General features: G+C 41.7%; 1 protein-coding gene across 2 annotated transcripts in view; it reads left to right on the top strand.

Annotated features, from left to right (window-relative positions):
• Nucleotides 1-25,336, top strand: part of galnt18a (UDP-N-acetyl-alpha-D-galactosamine:polypeptide N-acetylgalactosaminyltransferase 18a) — a 181,045-nt gene that overhangs the window by 110,434 nt on the left and 45,275 nt on the right. For both annotated transcript variants that reach the window (XM_086302125.1, XM_086302124.1), the window contains exons 5-7: nucleotides 14,867-15,064; nucleotides 16,975-17,089; nucleotides 24,860-25,045. In XM_086302125.1, the coding sequence (XP_086158251.1) occupies nucleotides 14,867-15,064; nucleotides 16,975-17,089; nucleotides 24,860-25,045 (499 nt within the window). The remainder of the gene's footprint in view (nucleotides 1-14,866; nucleotides 15,065-16,974; nucleotides 17,090-24,859; nucleotides 25,046-25,336) is intronic.

Raw genomic sequence — 25,336 nt, 5'->3', positions numbered from 1 at the left:
TGACTTTCTTGATGATGCTTCTCACTCAGTTCTTGACACTTGGTGGTGATAGATTTGTATATCCATCTCGTGCTTTGTGAGCAACAGCAAATCTTTTTTCTAATCTAAATTGATTTCTTTGCATGAGGCTTTCAAGTGACAGCTCAAAGACTTGCTGAAGTTTTTATACTGTGTTTACATTTGAAGGTGACCCTCAGCTTTAACTTGTCTCTGGCCATCAGTGCAGAACTAGTGCTAATTGCTGAGTTGAGTTAGAAAGTGCACCTGAATCAGGGTGAGGGCAGCGGGCAGTCCTGCATGTAATGGTAACAAATCAGACAAATAAGCTTTCCGGTTTACTAAATATGTTTTCCAGGTCTCATCTGCTTTCTTTCCCTTTCTCAGGATTTCAGCTTATTTGGCTTGAGTGGTCTCAGGTGTGTTTCACTGTTATTCTGATATTCACAAAATTCAGAGGTGGGACCAAGTCATTGTTTTGCAAGTCTCAAGTAAGTCTCAAGTCTTTATCCTCAAGTCTCAAGTCAAGTCTCAAGTAATGTCAGGCAAGTCAGAGTCGAGTCTCAAGTCACTGGTGTAAAAGTCCGAGTCAAGTCACAAGTCTGAAACTTTGAATTTCAAGTCCTTTCGAGTCTTTAAAAAAAAAACGAAAAAAGCATGTTGCAGTTATGCTAAATGTAAATATTAGACCATGTAATTTTAAAATCTGTGTTTTTCTCAACACATGACAAAATAGTGAACTTAGAAAATATACACAAATTGTGAAATTGCACCTCTTTAAAATGCAGCTCAATTAAACCTAGCTCCAAGAATAATTTTCACCGACAGTTCTGAGATAAGCTGCATGTTATTCTTGGATGCGGTTGTAGGACCAGCTTTAAAATCGCATGACAAAAATATCATACACATTAAAAAAAAACTGCATCACCAACGTAGCCTGGACAACATTTGCTAGTTAGATGAAGTCAGCTATCTCATCTTAGCATATTTATATGCATATTTATAATTATACGGTTCTTGGAGTGAGTGCACACACTCATGAAGTTTAGTAACTTCCGGTCACTGCAACAAGCCCAGGTACAGTTTACCGACGGATGGGTACAGGACCTTGAAATGCACCGTGTAGAACGAAAGACCATCGTACGTATCATAAGTTTACCAGTCTCACAAATCGTCGTCATAAATACACATTCCTTAACCGTTTATTAATAGGACCTTTGAGCTCAACGGTAATTAATTAGCAGTGGAAATAATTTCTGGTTCATCACAGAAATGTAGCAGTAACAACAATATTGTATGCTGTAATCGTACTGGACAATTAGTGATACAAACCTGTTTTATCCTGTGAATAAAAGTATATGTTTTTGTCAATGTACCATAATAACAGAAGCGAAACACAATATTGTGTCAGGACAATTCACTATTTATGCACAATAAATAAAGGAGCATAGCGCGACAATTTCTGTTCAGTGCCAGACTTGCTTGTAACCTATATCACCAATTATGTTATGAAAGTGACGTATTAACTACTAAAAAACACTGACCTTTGTGTAAATGCTTGGAGCAGACTAACCTGTGAGCTGGAGTGTTCTGGGACGTTATATTTGACCTTTGAATGGCTGCAATCCAGGCCATCCGTCGCGTCTTTGTTACTTCGGAAACATGGCTCGAACAATTTCTCTTCAACGAGGTAATCCGATAACAACCGATCTCTTTACCCGTCGGCTTCCCGTGGCTGTCATGCGACCGGCTATTGCAGTTAATAATACAACAGCTTCTTGTGTTTCTTTTTATCGCTGTATAACTGATTTTAATTGAAAGCCTGCGTGCGCTAGTGCCGCTTGCCACGAGTTCCCAGAATCCTTTGCGGTTCTACCCGTGAATGACGTCACATTTTCAATCTCTATATAATATGCATGTTAAATTTTATATTTGGGGTGAAATATCAAGTCTTTTCAAGTAAACCGGTTCAAGTCCAATTCAAGTCCCAAGTCATTGGTGTAAAAGTCCAAGTCAAGTCACAAGTCTTAGAACATTTTTTCAAGTCAAGTCTAAAGTCATAAAATTAATGACTCAAGTCTGACTCGAGTCCAAGTCATGTGACTCGAGTCCACACCTCTGACAAAATTTACTCAAGAAGTAAAACAAGAGATTAAAGTCCATCATTCTTACCGGCTTAAGAGACGCATTTTCTGTGACTTTCTTCGTTGTGTGTGCCACAGTCGTTGTTGTCTGACAGTATTTGCAGAATTGAGTGAATGACTTTCAGTAACTTTTGCATTTTGTCAAAAACTGCCGGTTTTATCAGAGTTAATGTGCTGGTTGGAACAGGCTGCCATCATTTTTAATGGATTCACTGTTTAGCTGCACACTGATGAGTAAATCACTTCTGACAGTTCAATCTGCTGTACGGTACGACTCTGCAACGGCGACAGTTTAACATCTCTTACAGTCCCTGTGAGAAATGACTCTCTCACTCTGATAACTGTGAGAATATCCTCAAAATATTAACCGGTTTATGAAGCTGAAGAGGGCTTTTAATATGAAACCGATACAGAAAATACTTGTATAAAAAATATAATCCAGTGTACGTAGCAGGAGCACGGGGGAAAGACGGTGATCTTAAGCAGCTGAGGTGAATAAGTCAGTCAGTATGAGATGAAGTGGCATCATAATGATAACTAGCAACGTCGCTCCCAGTTATAGCCATTCCAGAAATATGAAAGGACATTTACTAGTTATTGAGGTTTTACATTTTCTGCTTCATTTGAAGCCAAGTGGCAGCTGCATGTAATTTTTAAGGTTGAATGTTTTAACACTGACTCCCTCACCGTCCACTTTGTCTTCTTGGCTCCGTTTCATGAAGTAAGCTCTAGTTTTGATTAAATTCCACCTTGATTACATCAAATCCAGATCTGAGTGTTGGACGTGTGGAGCAGCATTACCTGAACGTCACCCATGAGATGATCTGAAAAAACAAAATCACAAATTCATCCTGCAAAATTACGCAGTTGGTGTGAACGGCTGCGTTAAGAAAAGAATATATTTACACGTGCGGTGTGCAAAGGTGCCAGGCAGCATAGGCAGTATACACTGTGGAAGCCAGCACAGGTGAGACTAATCAGGGCGGGGCAAACAACTAACCAGGATGGAAAATGAGCAAAGCGAGGAATAAAAATTGACAGGAACAGAAACCAATGTTTTCAAAATAAAACAGGAAAAGGTGAACAAAAACAGAACGATCCAACACCACCACACTGTGAGCAGCTGATGTGAAACTCATCGCTGTCAAGCTGCTAAAGGTGAGTCCTCCTTCCTGCTTACGAGCACAGAGTGCCGTTCATCTTATGGGCTGAACTATAATCAGTGATGTAAATGTGCTGTATTGTTTGAATATCGGACAAAAGTAAAGTCTTTCCCTGTTTTTCAGGAAAGGTAACTGTAATTACTGAAATGCTATACATTACTGGAGCAGTAGTGACCTTCTTTACTTGTCTATATATTAAAATGATGCTAATAAACATCATGTTCATAACAGAGTATGAACTCATAGTATCACATCTGGTTATGTAAAATTAAAAATGATGTCATGCCTACTTAGAAATGCTCACAGTTCTGGTTTTGGACTAATAAACAGTTTGAGATTTGACATATTCAGAGCACTTCCTTATTACAAAAGCTACTCTCGTACCGCTGTCTTGATTTTATTTTATTTACTTTCTCGTGATCGTAACACTGACAGAAATTCGTGTTCTACATCGATTTCCCGACAGTTCCAGTTTCCTTACTCCGGCTTCAAATTCCCGTGGACGCTCGCTAACCGACACTTCCACAACAATTCGCAGCAGTGCATGCTCACAAATATCCCACTTGTCACACAGTTTAGGAGCAATTCTTTGAACTAGAAGGCTTATCAATGTGCCACCTGAGGTATAGACTGACTATAGGTTAAAGATTCGTTATTCCAACTATTTGGGATATTTTGGCCTGCCTGCATTTCCTGCTGAAAGTTTAAATATTTAAACCTTGCTTCCTAGTTACAGCAGGTAATCTGATGAGTCGCATGTATTTGCATTTTAATGAGGACACTTTTATTTCCTGGAAATAACCCACTCTTAAGGCTGGAGTTTAAATAATTGCAAGCACGCGTGATGCCAGAGACGAGCATGTTGACACACAGTTGAAATACTTCCTAATGAATCCATTAAGCACCTTAAGTAATGAGAGCAGTAGTTAATTACTGACCCCATTAGCATAACTGGTTGTGTGTAACACGTGACAGTCTTGGGGCAGCTGAGCTCCGTAACACGTCAGCTCTTCTGTCAAGTGCTGTTTTGCTTCCTAGCAGCCTCTTTGAGCCGAGGACACTTTGCGACCTCGGGGTCCTTTCTTAAAAACACTGCTTTGCACCCGTTAATCATTCTGACAGCCGCCAGAATGTCTCACACACGCACACACACGAGTTCAACATCGATTTGCAGGTAACACGTTTGTGTGTGCTGCCTTGCTTTTTGCTCTTCAGCGTGCTTCATCTTACTGTCTGGGTTGGATCCAAAATAACATTTGCTGCTGCTGTGTGCTTCACATTCGACGAGAGACACTTACAAGGTTCCTAACCCTCCACTCGTCCACCCACTCCAGTCCTCCCTCCCTCCCTGTACGAAGCTCTGACACAAACCTCCTACGTATTGCCACAGTGGGGGTATTTGTCTGTGGCTAATAAAATCACTCTTGGCTGAGACACAAAAGAGCTCAGCCAGCGAACGAGGCTTTTTCCGTCCACTTTCCCCTCTCTTTAAGCACACTTTGTTGACAATGTGTTTTTGTGTTTAAATGTTTCTTGTTGTGCCGCTCGTCACTGCCATAATAGCCGCTGTTGTATTTGTGCCAGTGTTATTAACGCTCCCAGTAACGCATGTGATTTCACTTGTAGTAATGACAAAGCAGCGGGCACGCCTCTGCTCTTCTGTGTTACTTTCTTCTCCGTCTCTTTCATTTGTCTTCCTCTGCTGACACCTTCCTCCTAAACCTTTATTTTCCACGCTCCTTCCTGTGCTCCGAATCTCGGCCACCCTCTGGAAGATTCTACATTTCTTTTTGCAGAAATTGAGAAATTGCTGTATAATTACCCACAAAGCACTGACTGCTCGATCTGCATAATTGCCTCTACCATCCATTGCAATTATCGGCAGTGTTGTCTATTTTGAATCAAAGTCCAGTAATTATAGGGTGTTTTATGTTAGAGAGACTGTCCGGCTGTTATCACAGTAATCCTCTATAATCTCATATTCTCTATATGGGCTCCTAGTCATCGCCAAATATGGTGGCAAAACATAATTACATGATGAAGTGCATGTATGTTGGCATGTATGTACTGTTACGCCCCACTTAAGAACGAAGTGTCGACTGGAGCGAGGGGTAACACAAAGTGAGAGGGAACACATGAACTACTGGAGAAATAGATGTCAGTATACAAGATTTATTGCCTAAAACTACTACAGTAAAACAAGCACAGGGAAGCTCTTTTCTTCAGGGTCTCCAAGGCCAAAACAATAAACAAAACACCCCACTTTAGCTAGAAATCAAAACCAAGTACTCACTAACCAAAACAAAATACAATGGCTGAGCTCCCTGTCTAACCAAACCAGGAGAAAACAGTTGAAACAAAAATGGCAGAGAACCCCTACCTGCTTAAACAATGAGAAACTAATTAACACAATAAGGGTACACCTTTGCTTACAATAAAAGAAAGAAAAACCAAAGTTCACAGAGGGTAAGTTCTCACACACATACACACTAAGGCCCGCTGCCCAAAACTCTACAGCTCACAGCTCTGGCAAACATGGGGAAAATGGCAGGGGGTGTGGCAGTTTAGGATGGCAGCCTATATGCCGTGGCTGACGAGCTGGAACACACCTCAGCTGCGGCTCATGAGGCAGACCTGCAACACAAGAAAAGGAGAAAAACAACTCTTCTACAGAGGGAGAGCCACTAGAGGTCAGCGACCGTAACATTTGTCTTCCTCTGCTGACACCTTCCTCCTAAACCTTTATTTTCCACGCTCCTTCCTGTGCTCCGAATCTCGGCCACCCTCTGGAAGATTCTACATTTCTTTTTGCAGAAATTGAGAAATTGCTGTATAATTACCCACAAAGCACTGACTGCTCGATCTGCATAATTGCCTCTACCATCCATTGCAATTATCGGCAGTGTTGTCTATTTTGAATCAAAGTCCAGTAATTATAGGGTGTTTTATGTTAGAGAGACTGTCCGGCTGTTATCACAGTAATCCTCTATAATCTCACTTTCGTATGTGGTGCTGAATCCCATACATATCTGATGTTTTAGAAAACGACTGCTGTTTGATGGTCATGTCGCATTAAATCCGTCTTTTACGTCACCGACACAAGACAGACGCCAATTATCAGCGCCGGAGAAGACATCGCGAAGGCTTCCTGGCCATCCTGATGTCAGTGAAACTGTTGGGAAGACAACGTTGGAGAAACGTGAACATTTTATTTGTACTGTATAATCTGCAGATTCTGACAGAAATCTGCAACTATCCTTTGAAGCACCGCTCCTCTAAAACAGCAATAAGGATCATTATTAGGTTATTCTAGAGCTGGGCGATATAAGATTTTTTCATATCACGATATGTTTTTTCATTTCAGGCGATAACGATATCTATCACGATATAAGCCAAATAACTATATTTGTAAGATTTAAATGTGCCGTTGCTCACAAGTAAAATGTGAAATAATCAGCAGCTTGTTTTTATTTAAATATTTATTTCCCATAATAAGTTCAACAGGGTAGATGTACTTAAGGAACATGAGACTTTTTCAGATAAATAAAGGCAAATATTGCAAACTACACAAAAGGCAGCCGCTAAAGCATTTAAGTTTCAAAATAGAACAAACGAAACAGACTAAACTGTCAATTCCACTTAGAAACAAAAGATTAATTCTAAAAATAAATCTTAGTTTGTTTTACAGAAGAACAGACAAAACTGACTAACTTTTGTCAATATCAAATAAACTGAGAACTAAAAGGAAATTCTCAATCTCTCCTTGTTGTATAGCTTAGCTTTTCAAACAGTTTTAACAGTTACTTTAGTCTGACAAAAGCCGAATGACGAATTAGCGCTTCCAGTCAGAGACTGAGGCTACGTCCACACGTACACGGGTATTTTTGAAAACGGAGATTTTCCATTTTCGTTTTAAAAAATAATCCCGTCCACACATAAAGGCAGAAATGAAGGAAAACGCTGCTATGAACATGCCAAAGCAGCAGGTGGCGCTAGATTCCTAACCGTGCAGAAATATTGGCCAATCAGAAGTCTAGAAGCCTCGGTGGGAAAAAGTAAACAAAGCTGGGGCATAGAAGCAGAACCGAGTCGTATGTGTGGAGGGACAGTAACTGTGTGTATGTGTAAGCATTTAAACACTGCAGAGAGTAGAATTAACAGTAACAGTATTGTAGAAATTCATTTCACCGAAACAATAACGTGGCGCACAGTGTGACGCATGCACCAGTTTATTGTATTTCCAGACTTGCTTTCGGCACAATTTACAGTGCACGCTACTCTGTTTTTTGTCAGACTTGAAATAGCCGAAATACCTTCACACTACGGAACTTCTATGGCTCTTCCTGTGATTGGTTCAGCTCTGCGCTACGTAATTTGGATTGGCTGTTCTTTTTTTTTTTTTTTTTTTTTAAGAGGACAAGAGCGGCGAGGTCTATCGCAATAGTTTAATTTTTCTATCGAGAAAAAGTTATATCGCGATACATATCATTATCGTTCTATCGCCCAGCTCTAGGTTATTCACATTATTATGTAAATAACAAAATAACTTAAAGCAAAAATTGGGAAATATAAAGTCTGAAGTCTTTATATTAAGGGCCATCAGTCAAACAATACTGTTGCTCTGGGTCTAAACAGCGCATTGTGTGTGACGTCTTCTTTTGTGCATGTGGGCCGCTTTGAGCGTTCACACTAGAGCGCGTTTGCTGTCGCATTTTAATTGTAGTGTGAACGAGCAGACAAAAAAATGGGATTTGATCAAAAAATCGGAATTGAGCATTAAGACCTGCAGAGTGAACGTAGCCTAAATGCTTTAGCAAAAAGGAAATTTTGAAGCCTAATCTTAAAAGTAGAGATAGTGTCTGTCTCCTGAATCCAAACTGGAAGCTGGTTCCACAGAAGAGGGGCCTGAAAACTGAAGGCTCTGCCTCCCGTTCAGATACGACCTATTATTCAAGAATTTGTATGTAAAAAGGATTTTAAGATAAATTCTGAATTTAACAATTTATGTCCAATATGGGAGGAATACAGGGAGTGCAGAATTATTAGGCAAGTTGTATTTTTGAGGAATAATTTTATTATTGAACAACAACCATGTTCTCAATGAACCCAAAAAACTCATTAATATCAAAGCTGAATGTTTTTGGAAGTAGTTTTTAGTTTGTTTTTAGTTTTAGCTATTTTAGGGGGATATCTGTGTGTGCAGGTGACTATTACTGTGCATAATTATTAGGCAACTTAACAAAAAACAAATATATACCCATTTCAATGATTTCTTTTTACCAGTGAAACCAATATAACATCTCCACATTCACAAATATACATTTCTGACATTCAAAAACAAAACAAAAACAAATCAGCGACCAATATAGCCACCTTTCTTTGCAAGGACACTCAAAACCCTGCCATCCATGGATTCTGTCAGTGTTTTGATCTGTTCACCATCAACATTGCGTGCAGCAGCAACCACAGCCTCCCAGACACTGTTCAGAGAGGTGTACTGTTTTCCCTCCTTGTAAATCTCACATTTGATGATGGACCACAGGTTCTCAATGGGGTTCAGATCAGGTGAACAAGGAGGCCATGTCATTAGTTTTTCTTCTTTTATACCCTTTCTTGCCAGCCACGCTGTGGAGTACTTGGACGCGTGTGATGGAGCATTGTCCTGCATGAAAATCATGTTTTTCTTGAAGGATGCAGACTTCTTCCTGTACCACTGCTTGAAGAAGGTGTCTTCCAGAAACTGGCAGTAGGACTGGGAGTTGAGCTTGACTCCATCCTCAACCCGAAAAGGCCCCACAAGCTCATCTTTGATGATACCAGCCCAAACCAGTACTCCACCTCCACCTTGCTGGCGTCGGACTGGAGCTCTCTGCCCTTTACCAATCCAGCCACGGGCCCATCCATCTGGCCCATCAAGACTCACTCTCATTTCATCAGTCCATAAAACCTTAGAAAACCCAGTCTTGAGATATTTCTTGGCCCAGTCTTGACGTTTCAGCTTGTGTGTCTTGTTCAGTGGTGGTCGTCTTTCAGCCTTTCTTACCTTGGCCATGTCTCTGAGTATTGCACACCTTGTGCTTTTGGGCACTCCAGTGATGTTGCAGCTCTGAAATATGGCCAAACTGGTGGCAAGTGGCATCTTGGCAGCTGCACGCTTGACTTTTCTCAGTTCATGGGCACTTATTTTGCTCCTTGGTTTTTCCACACGCTTCTTGCGACCCTGTTGACTATTTTGAATGAAACGCTTGATTGTTCGATGATCACGCTTCAGAAGCTTTGCAATTTTGAGACTGCTGCATCCCTCTGCAAGATATCTCACTATTTTTGACTTTTCTGAGCCTGTCAAGTCCTTCTTTTGACCCATTTTGCCAAAGGAAAGGACGTTGCCTAATAATTATGCACACCTGATATAGGGTGTTGATGTCATTAGACCACACCCCTTCTCATTACAGAGATGCACATCACCTAATATGCTTAATTGGTAGTAGGCTTTCGAGCCTATACAGCTTGGAGTAAGACAACATGCACGAAGAGGATGATGTGGACAAAATACTCATTTGCCTAATAATTCTGCACTCCCTGTATGATCTCTCTTTCTCATCCCTGTTAGTACTGTAGTTCAAAGCTTAGTCTATGCTGAGAGATGACGTAATGGCACACCTGCTGCTCCATTAACATAAGATGGAACTTCATCTTCATTTGACAACACAAAAAAAGTTATTTTCTGAATTTTTATTGTTTACAAAAAATTAAATGAAGTTAAAAATGTCAAACACAGAAAGTGAAGTTATTTTATTAGACACTTCTTTTTTTTCTAAAACGGATCTTTTTAAATCACTTGCTCCTGGCTAATATGTTGTTCAAATATAACTAATTTGTTTGCCATAAATTTGTAGATATATTAACTAATTGCAGTTCACGGAGGCTGGGGTTAATCTATCTGGAGATCTGCAGCTAAATGAATGAGTTGCATGAAGAGGATGATGCACCTTACATGTTTTAATATTCAGCTGTGAGAGAATAATTTTCTCTCGGCTGACGTGGCGCTTCCCCGTGTGAACACTCCAGCCTTTACCTTTCTTTGATGTGAAGGTCTCACTAATTAGGTGGATCCCAGATTTCCCCCTATATCAAGATTCCAGGCTTATCTGTGTGGGCTCGCTGTGTTTATATGTGCGAGCGGATGAAAAAAAAACTCAGCCATAGGCGAGGTTTACCGCCCAAGAACAATCAGAGTGCAGGATGAAAGAGCCCCCCACCCCCCCCTTCTCTAATGCTGGGAATTTCTGATGTTATTATCGTATACATCTGTGGGCCTGAACTGATCAAACATGCATGACTGTGAGCCACAGTGCCAGGTTTATGTTTTCTCCCTCGTGGAACTGCCAGTGGTAGTTTGCATTTAGATGACAGCCTCTAGCAGTCCACAAATTGAAGAGGCAAGGCTCTGATTTTTCTCATTCCACTCAGCCTTTGTCTTCTTCACATCAATAATAACACAAAAGGATCAGTAAGGTTCTGCCTCATTAGCATTAACCGAGTGCCCAGCTTTGTTAGATAAGACAGAGATACAGCAAGCACACAATTTTGCAAAGATCTCATTTTGAGTCAGAAAACAGTTCTTCTCAGATTTTGCTGGTGACACAGTGATCGTGAAATTAAAGCTAATATTGATAATGCTTAAACTTTAAGAACTTTCGATAAGACTATTAAAAACTTTTTTTCAAACATCTGTTTTCTAGATTTTTGGAAAGAAAGGTAGAGATATACAAAAATATGTACAGTGGCTTGCAAAAGTATTCGGCCCCCTTGAACTTTTCCACATTTTGTCACATTACAGCCACAAACATGAATCAATTTTATTGGAATTCCACATGAAAGACCAACACAAAGTGGTGTACACGTGAGAAGTGGAACAAAAATCATACATGATACCAAACATTTTTTACAAATAAATAACTGCAAATCAATAAAATTGATTCATGTTTGTGGCTGTAATGTGACAAAATGTGGAAAAGTTCAAGGGGGCCGAATACTTTTGCAAGCCACTGTAAATTAAAAGAAAATCTAACATTTAAGAACGCTGGTGTTTTCTGACATTAAGGAGAAATTACTGTATTACATCATATTTGAAAGGTATTACCTTAGAATACTGTTGCTCGATTAGACCATTAACCAATCATTTTAACTTTGTTGTCATTGTCAGGTAAATGGCTTGACTCATTGTATCTGCTTTTTTTCTGATTGTGGTATATTTCTTAAATCCTTGAGCCTCGTGACAAACGTTTGGGCTGCCCCATGTTCCTGGAGTGTAGCAGACTTCTTCATTGTGGATAGGGAGACAACCTGAGCTTCATATTAATCCTTCACTTTAACCTCAGAAAGTCTGTAATCTATTAAACTAAAAGAGTTCCTGCCTTCGTCGAACATTTTATGCACAGAGGTGAAATCCCTTTGAATATTTTATGTAATCTAGTGGCAGAGAAGTGCAATCAGTGGACGACTCAGAATATGCCTAGCATTTTAAGAGACTCTGTTTTCCAAACATTTTTCACACACTTCATCAGAAATGTCAGTGCTGAATTCTTCCTGCCTGTCTGCTCTGAATGAGTTTGAAGATGGACCATCCAGTTATGCAGGGTGTTTTAAACTGACACAGCTCACACCTTTAAGCGGCAGTCCGGGGTTCTGCTCATACAGTCGAACATGACTCCTTAAAAAGTGTCTCAGGTTTAAAAACAAGAGAACGTTGGAACCCTAAAGGTCCACCTTAATGGCTGAAAAGAGACAACAAGTACAGATACCTGCTAAAAAAAATTATGCCCTGCTTTTGAGTGAAGGACTATGTTTTTCTGCAAGCTGCTTTGCAACCCACTTTGATTTAAATCCTGTTTCACTAAATATGAATAAAAATCGTCTTTTAAAACAGGAACATTTTTAAATGTCTGCTTTGCAATCTTTCAACTTTTCTTTTTTATATCACAAACCTACTCTGTTTCCTGGAAGAACCACATAATTAACAAAGAAATGTCACAAAATGTCCGACGTTTGAATGCCGAAGAGTTAAAAATAGACAAACAGCATCTCTGCTTGGGGACAGACGTTATCTGCAGCAGGACATCTTGTGATCTGCTCAGCTTTTCAACAGCAGTGCTCTTTCCCTCTGTGTGTGATCACTGCCCAGGCTGCCAACATCTCCCCATGAATCTTAAGAGCTGTCCCACTTGCCAAAGTTATCATCCCACCACAGCCCCGTAGCCTTGTGGTCAACATCCGCTGAATTGCATATTACTTGATCAAGGACTTCATTTGTAGTCCTGGCTCTGGTTGGACTCTTTGGACTCTCTTCAGCCCCCCAACGCTGAATTTTCCAGCCACTTCCTGTACTCACTCTCCGATTCAATTCTCAGCTCTGGAATGGCTTACAAGGCTAAGTAGGATGGAATCGGATCTCTCAAGGACTTCATATTCCAGACACCACCTTACTGCTTCCACTGATTCTGCTGTCTCTGATGAGCCTTCAGCTGCACTCCTTCAGTCCTTGATTCAGCTCTGTGCTCGCTGCTCTCCAGCGGGATGACCTTCCTGATCCAGTCAAGACGGCCGTCTCATTTCCCAGCTTGAACTGACAATTCCCCAGACAGACTCATTCGTGTGATATTTAATACATGTTTGACTTTTTTAGGCTTCAAATTCAGTTTAAAGAACTTTTTATTTCTCTACTGTTAAAATGCAAATTTCAAAAACAAACAAACCCGAACATGCAGCCGGGTTATAAAGTTCTTAAGGGCAAAGAATCTTCAGCTGACAGCAGGCAGCATCAGTAATATTCATGACAAATATAAGATAGAAGAGGAATAATTTAGGCTGTTTCCTCTGCCAGTGTCTGGGGCCTTTTGACTTTTCTGTTTTCTTTTGACTTCTTCATTTGCATTTTGGTACTTTGAGATAATGACACTGCTGAAACAGAGCTTTGAACTAAATAAAAGCTGGATAAAATTACTTGGTTGCTCCGCCCAATCGGAGCAGAATCAGGAACATAAACTGTGAAAATACACCAATGAGATTTAGGCTCAATAAAGACAAAAAGGACCACAAAAACGGTCTTTTATATTTATTTAATCAAAACAAAGCAAAGAGGCAAATAAGGCTCAAAAATTCAAACATGATTCAAGGTGAACATTTTGTGTCTTGTGCTGTTTGTTTTTCCATCCTTTAGGGACATTTAGAGCAGTCAGAATTTTTAGGGTCCAGTCTTGGATGTTAGATCAGTTACCTGAAGTTTATTATCCTGTCTTTGAGATGACTGTATTTGTACATGACAAAAAGATGCATAATGAAGCGACTGTGACCAAATTAATAGCACACAAATTAGTTCTGAACCACATGTATCGGCTTTAAGATGATTGCTCAACAAAAGCTTTCCGTCTTTTTTTAAAAGAAATACATTTAATAAAAAGGCTGCTACAGAGTATGTGCACACCAAAAGAATCAACACCCGCACAGAAGTAAAAGCAAAGTGAAATAATGAATGAGTAAAACAAATATCTACTGGAACAAAATGTAATTTCTTCACTAAACGTCTCTTTAGAGGAAAAGAATCAAAGCTTATTAGAAAGCTTGCTCACTCCTCCTCGCTCAACAGAAAGCTGCACAGGAATATTAGAAAAAACAAGGTAACACTATCACATGATCCTCCAGGGGGAGTAGTTGATAAAGCAGCACAGCAGCAGGCTCTTCCTCCTTGTCCTGCAGTCAATCAGAAAAGACAAAGAAAGGTCGCCAATCAGTCGCAGGTCTTACAAATACAGCCGGACAAGCATTTTGTGCCCCCAGGTTCCACTACACACCTCTCTTAGCATCGCTTTGTGCAGTTAACTCAAGACCCACCACAGCTTTGTGGGGTATTCACAGACAACCTTTGGGCCCCTAACGTCCCTGCCTGGGAGCCGGGCAGCAGTGCTTCCCTGTCAAATCTGCACAAATGGATGTGTCTGCTGGTGGGCACACCGACCCCATTATGCGTGTGCCAATCGCTCCAGCTGGTGGTTTAGCTGGTGCCACCAGTCGCCCCCTCACTGCATCGGGAAGCACGCCAATACACATGAGCCTCTCACCCCTCTCAGGAGCCACAAACACCCTGCCTGTCCTGCCTTGCTACTCGGTTCTTTCTAATATGACCTCAGATCAGAAGAAACTTCCCCCGTTAGCAGTGAATGACGAGAGCAGTGCCCAGTGCCACATCCTGTGCGGTACAGAACTCAGTGTGGTTGTGCACACCACAGGAGATGTGTGCATTGGGTGGGGAAGACATAGGTTCGGACAGGCTTAGCACAGCTCTGCTTGTAGCTGATGCAGAGTCAAAATGTGATGAAACCACATCTACAAAGACTGTTTTTCCAGTAATCTATACTTTATGGTGTTGATTCTTCTCACAACATGATGTGAGATGATGGGAGAGACCACGTTAATCCCTGCAGCTCGCAGCGGAAGACCGATCTCTTCAATAATTTGCTTTTGTCTTTATAAACACATTCCTATCTGTACTTTATCATTCTGCAGGGCGGAGCCTATTCTGCAGCGAATAAAGGAGGACCGGACCCGGGTGGTCTCGCCTTCATTTGACAACATCAAGTATGACACCTTTGAGATCGAGGAATACCCTCTGTCTGCTCAGGGCTTCGACTGGGAGCTGTGGTGCAGATACCTCAACCCGCCAAAGTCCTGGTGGACGCAGCACAACAACACGGCGCCTATCAGGTAAACGGGAGATGAGCTCTGAGGCTCGATAATGTAAAAAAAAATATGAGGGGGGGAAAAAGAAATGGTTTTATTTTATTAAAAGGAACCTCTTTATGTGAAAGAAGTCCAAGAATGTATTAATTATTAATCATTTGACTTGAAGCATATTGAAGTAGGGTTGATAAGATCACTTACTAAGCTCATTATTTTTACATTATAATTTCTCCAACACTAATCCCCATGAATAATTACGCATGTAAATTCTGCTTAGTGTAGTGTCAGTATTGTAACCCGTATAAAACCCGCGGGAAGCAATACAGCTACCGAGCAAATTAAGTGTAAGACATAAAAACGGTCTCGGTGGGCCGTTACAGTTAACATTTAAGAAGGAGAGCAGGTGCATTTTATGTCTGCTTATTTGATGTCCTGAACACCACGCACAGTCACCACGCATACCCACAAAGAATGATCTTCAGTGGCCAGGAAAGTGTTGCCAATATAACGGAGAAAGATTGCTTACGCACACCAGAGACCAGTACAGACAAACAGCCCAGTAATGACAGCAGAATTGCCTGCTCACCAATACGTGCAAAGAGGATAACATGTCTGTAGTTGAGGTTTATGGCAAGTAAATCAATAATACAGTGTTTATAGATTTGGAGAAAAACAAGAGGACGTATCCTGCTCAATATTGTAATGGAGGAAGATAAATGGGCCCAATTATTTATTTCTCTATCTTCTTAAGCACTTTTGTTCAAGTGCAGATTGCTGCTGGATCTGCTCGGGAGGACCGCTTGAGAGTATTGTTACCGCTTAATGGCTTTCAGAGCAGTTTTGTTAAATCGGTATCTAATTTCTTAAGTAAACATGCGTATTGTGCTCTTCCTAGTTATCAGAAGATGATGAGTTACGGTCTGTGAGAGGCAGTGTTCGGACGCACATTGTTCCGCTGAGCTTCAGAAAATCCACCTTTGAATGCGATAATGGATACTACTACTAAAATGCAGTGAAATACAGAACAGTGCAGACATGTCTCTGGAGTGACCAATCGCGCTCCTTCGTCTGGCAGTTCGACGGACCAGTCTGGATCTGGCGGTTGCCAGGGCAACGGTACTTTTCTGACTGCACAAGTGTAAAGTTTGGTGGAGGGGGGATTACGGTGCGGGGGCTCAGCTCTTAGTTCCAGTGAAAGGAACTCTTAATGCTTCAGCACACCTGGAAGTGTTTCCTCTGCACCTCACATTTAGCACCACTGCAGATTGATAATGAGAACTCCATAGCTCAGTATTTGCTGTACGCTATAGGCTGCAAAATAAAAACAACTCTTTAACTGAATGTTGTATGAAAAAGAATGTGTTGAAAGCCGGGGGGGGTGTCTTTTTTTGGTTTCTGGCTGTTTGCCACTGTGTGTATCCACTGGGATGCAAAATTCACCCAAACAAGCTGTTTTTGCTGCGCTGCTGTATTTCATATTGATAAGAAGAGATGTGTGCGACTGACAGCATGAATACTAATAGGAGTTATTTTTCACCCCTGTTGGTTCAGTTTGATGTTGATGAAAGATTTGTGTACTCTTCCCGCCTGAATTTCCACAAAATGTCCTGAAGTAGTTGTGTTAGGTGAAGGCATCATTTTGACAGCTGCATCATTTGTGAGTATAATGCACTGCTTGGGTTTTCATGCAAGACTAAGGACTATGTTTAGAGCAGCGAATGTGCAGTGTACTTGAAAAATAGATCTGCAGGGGGCTTGATCCCCACAATTAGCCCCAGTATGAGGCTAATTGTGGATTAGGACATAGCTGTTGTATGTGGGTAGAGGAGAAGGCTTTGCATTATATTTTTTAAAGGGCCAAATGACAGTGCATTCACTTTAATATAAAGCAAGCTTCATTTTTCTGTGACCATTTCTCTTTCCTCTCATTCTAGGAGCCCTGCTCTGATTGGCTGCTTTGTGGTCGACAGGAAATACTTTGAAGAGATTGGCCTGCTTGATGAGGGCATGGAAATTTATGGTGGAGAAAATGTGGAGCTTGGAATCAGGGTGAGACGGTCTTTATAAACTTTTTTTATAACCAAACTGATTAATTTCTGAATACTCAAGAACTCCTTTTTGTCCAGCTTCATGGAGACCCTTACGATACAGTCCAGAATGAAACAGATGGTTTTGATTATAGTAAAAATTCGTTTTTTTAATGTATTGGGGTCAAAACTTTTGCCACACTCGCCATTTTGATGTAATCAGCAGCAGCTGCCTGACAGCTTGGTTTAACCAGACTTCTAAAAACTAGTTACTGGTGAAACATGGAGCAATGATAACCGTTATCAATCTTAAACTGACCCGTCAATTCAGTTCTGTTTTCTTTATATAGCACCAAATCACAACAAGTCACCTCAAGGTGCTTTATATTATAATGTAAAGTCCTTACAAGGATACAGCCAGCGTGCATTAATAGAAAACTGTCATTTTATGAGGAAAAAGTGTCAGTTTATTTCAAAATATATTTATTTACACCTGCATAAAGTTAGGGCTGGATCAGGTGATGCTGAATTCTCCGTTAGTTATGCTACAATAGGTCTAGGCTGCTGGGGGCATCCCATGATGCACTGGGTGTTTCTTCTTCACTCAAATGTTTCTCTCTGTGTCTTTATAAAGCCTTATTAAGCTCAGGCTTTCTTCCACACTGTGTCTTTGGTGGCCCTCCCTCCCCGAGCCTGGTTTTAACAGGTTGCTCCCTGTTAAAAGGGTGTTTTTCTTGCTCATAAGGAGCTGTTAATTTTTGGACCTTTATCTTAAAATTCAAGAACAGTTGCATATACCAGTAAAACTGATTTGAATTATATCGATTGAGATCTCTGCCAGCACTTTCCATACAGTAACCTACAAACACATGTAGCGTGGGCCGCCTAACAACAGCATCAGCTGCTGTCACCATCCAACCTGAACTGTGCTAAAAGGACGGCTCGCCTAGCATACAGAAAAAAGAATGACCTTTCCTTTGATAGAGCAGCATCTTTATCGGTGACTCACCCAAACTGGCTAATTACTAATGATGTAACAACTACAAATTGTAACTTAATATGATAAAATTATATGAATATATCACATTATGGTGACAGTAACTTCCACATCTTCCAGTTTTCTTGTAGTTTCTGGCAAATTTGAGCAGCAACACATTTTATTTCATTTTCAGGCAGCCTAACTCCATCAGAACATTAAGTTACCAGAGGGACTCTATCTCTAATCGGATCTCTAGAGGCCTTGGGCTCTGCACAAGCACAGTCATCCTGAGGCTGCCAATCAGCCCCGGGAGGATGACACAGCGTTGAGGCTGAATGTATCCGGGAGCCATCGAGAGAAACTGTTGACTCAGGCTCGGTGTGGAGTGATTTACTGCAACCGTGTCTGTGTCGGGCAGGTTTGATTATCAGGCCGGGCTGGCTGATGCTGATCTGAACCACCAAGTCTAGAAAAGAATAGATAAATAAATGAAACACAGAGAGAAGTTTCTGGTTGTTACTGTACTGTGCCCTCTAAAACAGACATACAGCCCAGTTATCATTAACTTTGTCTGACTGCATCCATTTGTGATGCATTAATAGACGTTTTAAATGCCACCTTCCCCCTGGCTCCATTCTTCTAAAACAGCAGTAAAAGAAACCCACATCGGCAGCCTTCAATGAACCGTAAAAAGCTAAAGAAGGCATGCTTGGAGCTAAATGATCAGAATCGAGGGAGAAGAACTGAAAGCTGATTTGAGTTATGGTGGGACAAGCCAGCAGCAACTATGGTTTCAGAAACTGGCCCGAAATAAACTGAAATCTGTCGATTTAAATGTGTCCAATCTCCCCTTCAGAGTAATCACCTCATGCATGTTTGGACTGATTACAGCACTGCCACTATTTTTGGATCCCTCCTTGCAATCTTAACCTTTTCAGTGCTTTATTCAGTATCTATGTTTCAACAGATGAACAGAGACCTTCAGTAAAAGATCTGCTCTGCTGCCCCTGGTGGAAAAATAAGGTATTGCTTAGGTTATGGAGCTAAAGAGCTGAACAAGCAGACCTGCCAGCATCCAAGCTGACTGATGCTCCCTGTATTTGCTCGGGAATGGTGGATGTTTCCCCAGTAATTATACCCCTCCACCTGTAAACAAGAACGCAGGCGAACTGCTGTGAGTGCGACGCTACCTGTAAAGGAATGTTGGCTGGATGTTGACTACAGGAGCTGTGTTATCTCAGTCTAAACTCCAATAGGAAGAGTGCACTTATAGGAAATATTGCACCAGATTTATTAAAGGTCACAAACACAGGTGCTTCTGCAGCTCGCAGAAGTGCATTGCATATTTGTAGGTGTTGAAAAGTTAGAGAGAAAATGAAGGAACCACTCGGACAGGATTTTTTTTTTACGTTTGCAAGAGCAATTTTCAAACTTTTCAAATAATGATATTTTATGCACCTTATGTGGTTGTTAAAGTTGCTGCTTTGATCATTTGGAATGAGGAGGGAATACATGCCTAACCTTTGGCTCCTGTAGTTGCTCAGCCAGATGTTTCGAGCTGAGACGCGTCTATTTCTGCTCCTTAATACTTCTGTTTAATGTAAGAGAGCAGAGCTTAACATGGAGGACCGAGAGAGGGGGGAGTGGCTCATTACACATGCATAAAGTTACAGGGAGCAGCAGAGTTGGCAGTGTTTCAGGGTATTAGTTACATTGCTACGCAGACATTGGTTCATAATGAAAACTTCAGGCAGCAGACGTCTGTGTCTTCACACAGCAGGGCGCATGTAGAGATCTGCAGCCTCACAAATCAGCTCTCATGTAGTCTTTTCTTCTTTTTCAGGTGTGAAGTGTGTTCAAAGAATGTCGTTCAGGGGTCACTGGATTTAAGTCAGAATAAAGGGGAGTGATGCATGCATGGATCAGGATCTGGTGGCAAATCATCTTTTGGTTTCTTCTATTTGTTCCTTCAACCTTCAGATTTTAACAGTTTCCCTTTTATCAGAACCTGCTGCTGCTTCTTCAGCTGCTTCCTGAAGTGTTATTCTGAGACATGTGCATGAACCCCACAGTTACACTGCTGTGCTGGTTAGTGGATCCTCCCTCCTGAGGTCTGATTGATGGTGCAGGGCATCTTTGAAAAGAACTGGCTGACGATTTGTTTCACAGATTATTCACCCGACAAACTTTCCAGTCCAGCACACAGCGTTTTGCAGTCAGGCTTATTAGTTCCACTTAGTATATTTGGCTCTGTGCATTTTTAGAACAGCTACAACCTTATGTCATAAACACACTATGATGTCATGAATATAAATGTGTCTGGTCACTGGCTGTGTTGTGCCTTCCTTTGTCTCACGGAAGCTTTTGTGGAGGACTCGGATGTGACTCCATATGAAGCATGAATGTCAAGCCTGCTACAGGTCTGATAATGCCTTTCTCCTTAGCTCCTCACAGTGCAGAGAGCAAGAGTGCTGCTGCATCATGCAGTGAGGTTATTCTCTATTATAGAGCTCTTTTGCCATATAATTACTCTGCATAAGCCCACACTGCAGAGACAAATTGAACACCTGTTGACATTAGCACAGCGGAGAGTTGGATGGTTTATTCAGTGAAGCAGAAGTAGTGAGGGTCCCTCTGTGGGGGGATGAGCTCACTGTCGCCACCACGACCGCAGTGCACGTCTTTCTGACCCAGATCAGATGCTCCCCTCAGCCGTCGGCCGCTCTGCCCACATTACTTGTTGGCCTGTGTGCTGAAACGGGGCCAAGAGTCAGTTGCCCTCTGCAGGGTTGACAGCAACGGTGAAGCAAAATGGAGCGGTTTCAGCGTAGAAGCACTTCAAAGGGGCTGTGGAGCATTTTGTGTGGATGTGGACAGGTTACAACTCCGTGTGTGGAGTTTTTTGGAACAGCTGAAAGAGCAACTAAAGGTTAGCCAGAGTATTGACATTTTATTTCTGTAGCAAACACTTCCAGTGCCACAGCACCATCTGAAGCCTGAACTCAGCAGCACGTGGAATTCTATAGAGCCCCCGCCTCGACACGCACATCATTATTCTGATGAGTTTTTTACTTCGTGGTTTTCTATAAAAACATCAGGAATGACAGGGAACGTCAATGTTTCAGCACACAGAGCTGTAGAAGCCCCTTTTTCAGATCAATGATTATGTAAATCGGCGGTGATATTTTGACAGAATCAGTTCTGCACACATGTCCCAGGGGCATTGCTCCTAATCTAACTATTTCATCATGTGTTGGTTTTGGCCCTGGGTTTAACTCAGAAAACACTCCGTTTGTTCTATTTCTATCTTCATACCAAACACAGACTACTTTTTCTTTTTTATCAGCGATTTGTTCGTGCGCTCCCTCGGTTTCTGCAGAAGCTCTCCGTATCTCTGGCCTGCACGCTCCTTTTAGTGATAAAGATTGCTTTCATGAAGCCTGATCTGCGCCGTGCTGGCGTAATATTGTGCATATTTAACACTCATTGTCTTTTTTTTTTTTCTCGCTCCATCACGACGGGTGGTTGTCTTCGCTCAATGCGATTTATAATTCACAACTTGTTTATGCCTTTTGCTGCTCATTTTCTCATTAAAAACTTTTAAAAACACAAGTCTGACAGCAAGATTTGTTCCACATTTCACCAAAGGAGACAGGCCGGGAGACAATTAGGGATGTAAATGTGCTGCGTTTTGTCTGGGTGACACCCGTACAAGTCAGCCAGACACAACTTCCCAGACAGCGGATGCACACGCACCCAAACTGCGAGTTCTCAAAGTCATAATGATGCTCTGTGATGTTTGCTGTGTAGTATTTGGCACATGACCCTGTGTTCACCCGTGAACAAAAATAACAAAGCCAAAAAAAGAAAAGACTTCTCGAAAAGATCACTGAAGACCAGATTTCTCTCCCCTTTATTTCACTCTCTTTATCTCCTCTCTTTATTCCCGCTTTATCTCCCTGTGTGTTTATCCCAGCACCTCCTCTTTTTATATCCTTTTTTGAATCTCTCCTTCTTTCATTTCCCCTTTTTCCTGATGCCATTCTCTATCTCACGCTGCACACCCACATGCTCAGAGGTAGATTGTTATACTCGAAGAATAGCTCCTTATACTCTAACCCCATGTTGTAAATCCTTTATAGAAAGTGTTGAGGTATTTCTGAAAGAAGCATGTATTATCTCTGAATTTGGCCCTGCCTGGGCGTCAGGCCAGCGCTACAGTTTCTGCTGTTGTTCTGCAGCAGCGCTTTGCTTTGGTAGGATAGAGGGAAGGAGGCTGGCCGGCAGGAGGGATTAGAACACAAATGCACAGGAGTGCAGGATTGCAATAGAGGGAACAGGAGTTTCTATTCAAATCAGCATTTCCCAGCATTTGTTTGTGAAATCCTAAGGTGCCTGCAGCTCAGTGTTGAGCAGTGCTATTGTGGAAACAATGGTACAATAATCTTCTGACCAAACGTGGCGAATTCTAGAATATTTCTGGAGAAGTGTTGCTATTTCCTGAAAGTTGGTCCACATTTGAAGCAGCTTGATTGTTGCACTTTGCTTTGTAGCTGACAGGTGGTCACTAGTGGACACTCCAAGTTCCGTTGTCTAGGTAACCCTGCGATGTATTTGCTGCCTCGCTCATACATCAGTCAGCGATGTCCTTCGCTGTTATTGGCAGTGGTTTGAATTGGACCCCTGAAAAAAAGTTAATATGAGTGGAGTTGATGTTGAGAAGGAAGAGCTCAAAGTAGCTAAAGTACCAGCAGAGATGGCCTTTGCTTCTCTCCTACTGACCCGTGATCCATGTAATTCCTTCACCTTTGAGACGGTGCACATCGCATCATACTCTGAAACTCACCGGAGGGCAAAGTAGTAAACATTTAGATATGCAGCTGTGGGCCGAAACACTAATAAAATACCTGTAGCTGGTGAAAGATGTTCGATTATTCCACATCAAAGCATTGTTTGAGTACTGTATCGACTTCGTTGTCAGGAAGGTTTTGTTTAGCACTGACAGTCAGTGTTTAACCGCTGCAAGATGTTAACAACAGCCGTGCAGAAGTTCTAGCTGCAGTAACATTTTGTCAACGTGCATATTTTTGCTTGGTGTAACAGGCCAGTGGGGTTAGCCTTTAAACATGACTTATTATGATCCTTTCTAACACCAGGTTTTTATTTTCACGATCAAGAGCAAAAATACTAAAGTCTGCAATAAACAACACATTTAGAATAAAAGTGCTGCAGGCGCCTGATGAAGACCTTGCACGATGAGGTGAGGAACTTTATATATTTACGACAGTGATGAAAAAAGAAGTTGGATTAAAACAGTACAAGACTCACATTGTGTAAGAGAAAATTGCAAGTTGCATTAATAAATCATAAATACTCTCTAAATATGAGAATAACAGCTGCATGGAGGTATGATACAAATATGTTTGGGGTCTGACAGAACGAAGAGTTATTATGCAGCTTTGAAGAGAATGGTAGTGTTCTTTATGGCAGCGAGGTGGAGTCTGAGGGAGAACAGAGACTAGATGCACTCGCTACCACAGACATAAACATCTCTGACATCTTGCTGCACATATTAAAGGCTCTGAGCTTCCTTAGTTACTTTAGTTCAGTGAGTTTTGCAGCATGCATGTATGCACAGCTCTCTGAAGCTCCCACCACAGCATCTCAGTCAGGCTGAGGTCTGTACTCTGGACCACTGCAGCACCTGGATACTTTTCTGTTGGACACTTGATGATGTGCTTGGGATCTTTGTCCTGTTGACCCAGTTTGGTCCAACCTTTAGCTTTTGGACAGATGGCCTCACATCTGACTCTAGAAGAATCCTCATGCCTCCACCACGCTGCTGACAGCTGGTATGAGATGTGCTGTGTTTCTTTTTCTCCAAATGTGCTGCTGTGCATGATGGACTAACATCTCCACTTTGGTCTCTGTCCAAAGGACATTGTTGCAGGAGTCTTGTGGTTTGTTCAGATGCAGCTTTCCAGGCCTAAGCTGTGCTGCTGTGTTCTTTTTAAAGAGAAGAGGCCCTGATAGCCCTTCCAAACCAGCCATGTCTGTCATGAACTTGAGCCTTTAACATGTTAACTGTGGCTTGTCTGAATCGTGAGTAGTGGAAGCAGGAAGATAGTGCTTAGCTTTTCAGGCACTGCTTCTGCATTTTTAGTTTTTATTCTGATAAATAATAATACGGTATAATATCCCACGTGTAGCTGTACTTCTGAGGTTGTATTTACCTAATTTTAGAACCTGCTGAGGGTGTGAAGTTTGTATTTATTATCTCCTCACACAGAAAACCTTTGAATCCAAAGACACTTTTTTCCATTACCGTATATGGCACAAAAGAAGGAAGAATCCAAACATGAGTTTTCTATGATGTGCTACCTCACACACACACCAAATATTGTTTTACTAAAACATGTATGACTTGAAATAACATTTGTCACATGTGTCATGAGCCTGGCTAGTCCTACATAGGCATGTAGGACAGCTTCCACTGTCAAACAAGTGCAGACAGATGAAAATAGCAGCATCTGGGTAGGCATCACCACTGTGTGCCTGTGATACCTTTCTATTCATGCTAATTCCATCAGCCAGGCTCAGTTTCAGCAGGTTTTAATCCCCTATTCAGAGGACACAGGTTTAACTGGCAGTAACCTGGCAGGTGCTGAAAATATCTCTACCTTTTTTGGGAGTCCCCACAGTCCTCACATGTCAGAATTTACATTTGTGTGTGTGTGCGTGTGCGTGTGCGTGTGTGTGTGCGTGTGTGTGTGCGTGTGTGTGTGTGCGTGTGTGTGTGTGTGTGTAACAAAGGTGTGGCAGTGCGGTGGCAGTGTAGAGGTCCTGCCCTGCTCTCGGATCGCCCACATCGAGCGTGCCCACAAACCCTACACGGAGAACCTGACGGCTCACGTCCGCCGCAATGCTCTGAGGGTGGCTGAGGTCTGGATGGACCAGTACAAGAGTCACGTCTACATGGCCTGGAACGTTCCACTGCAGGTAAACACACTGCACTCAGTGTGTGTGTGTGTGTGTGTGTGTGTGTGTGGTGCTTCTTCTCCCTGTGCGGGGGTGTTATTGTGGACATGTTTATTTGTGTTCAGGGGTTGTGTTACAGATTTTCTAGCAGCCATGAATGCCACCATGGAGATCCACTAGAAAGTCAGTGGCACGTAAATAACAAGCAAATGCATCTCTGAAGGATTGTTGTTGTGCAAGGATATACTGTATATAAAAGATGGAGCTACATTTTCGCTGTGGATTTTGGACAATTCTTAGCATGTTAGTTGT

Source organism: Aulonocara sp. 'chitande type north' Nkhata Bay, linkage group LG7, assembly GCF_057382095.1.
Source record: "Aulonocara sp. 'chitande type north' Nkhata Bay isolate Kocher_YH1m ecotype deep benthic linkage group LG7, A_spYH_male_GT1.1, whole genome shotgun sequence".
NCBI lineage: Eukaryota > Metazoa > Chordata > Actinopteri > Cichliformes > Cichlidae > Aulonocara > Aulonocara sp. 'chitande type north' Nkhata Bay.
This window is presented reverse-complemented; position numbering and strand designations above follow the sequence as displayed.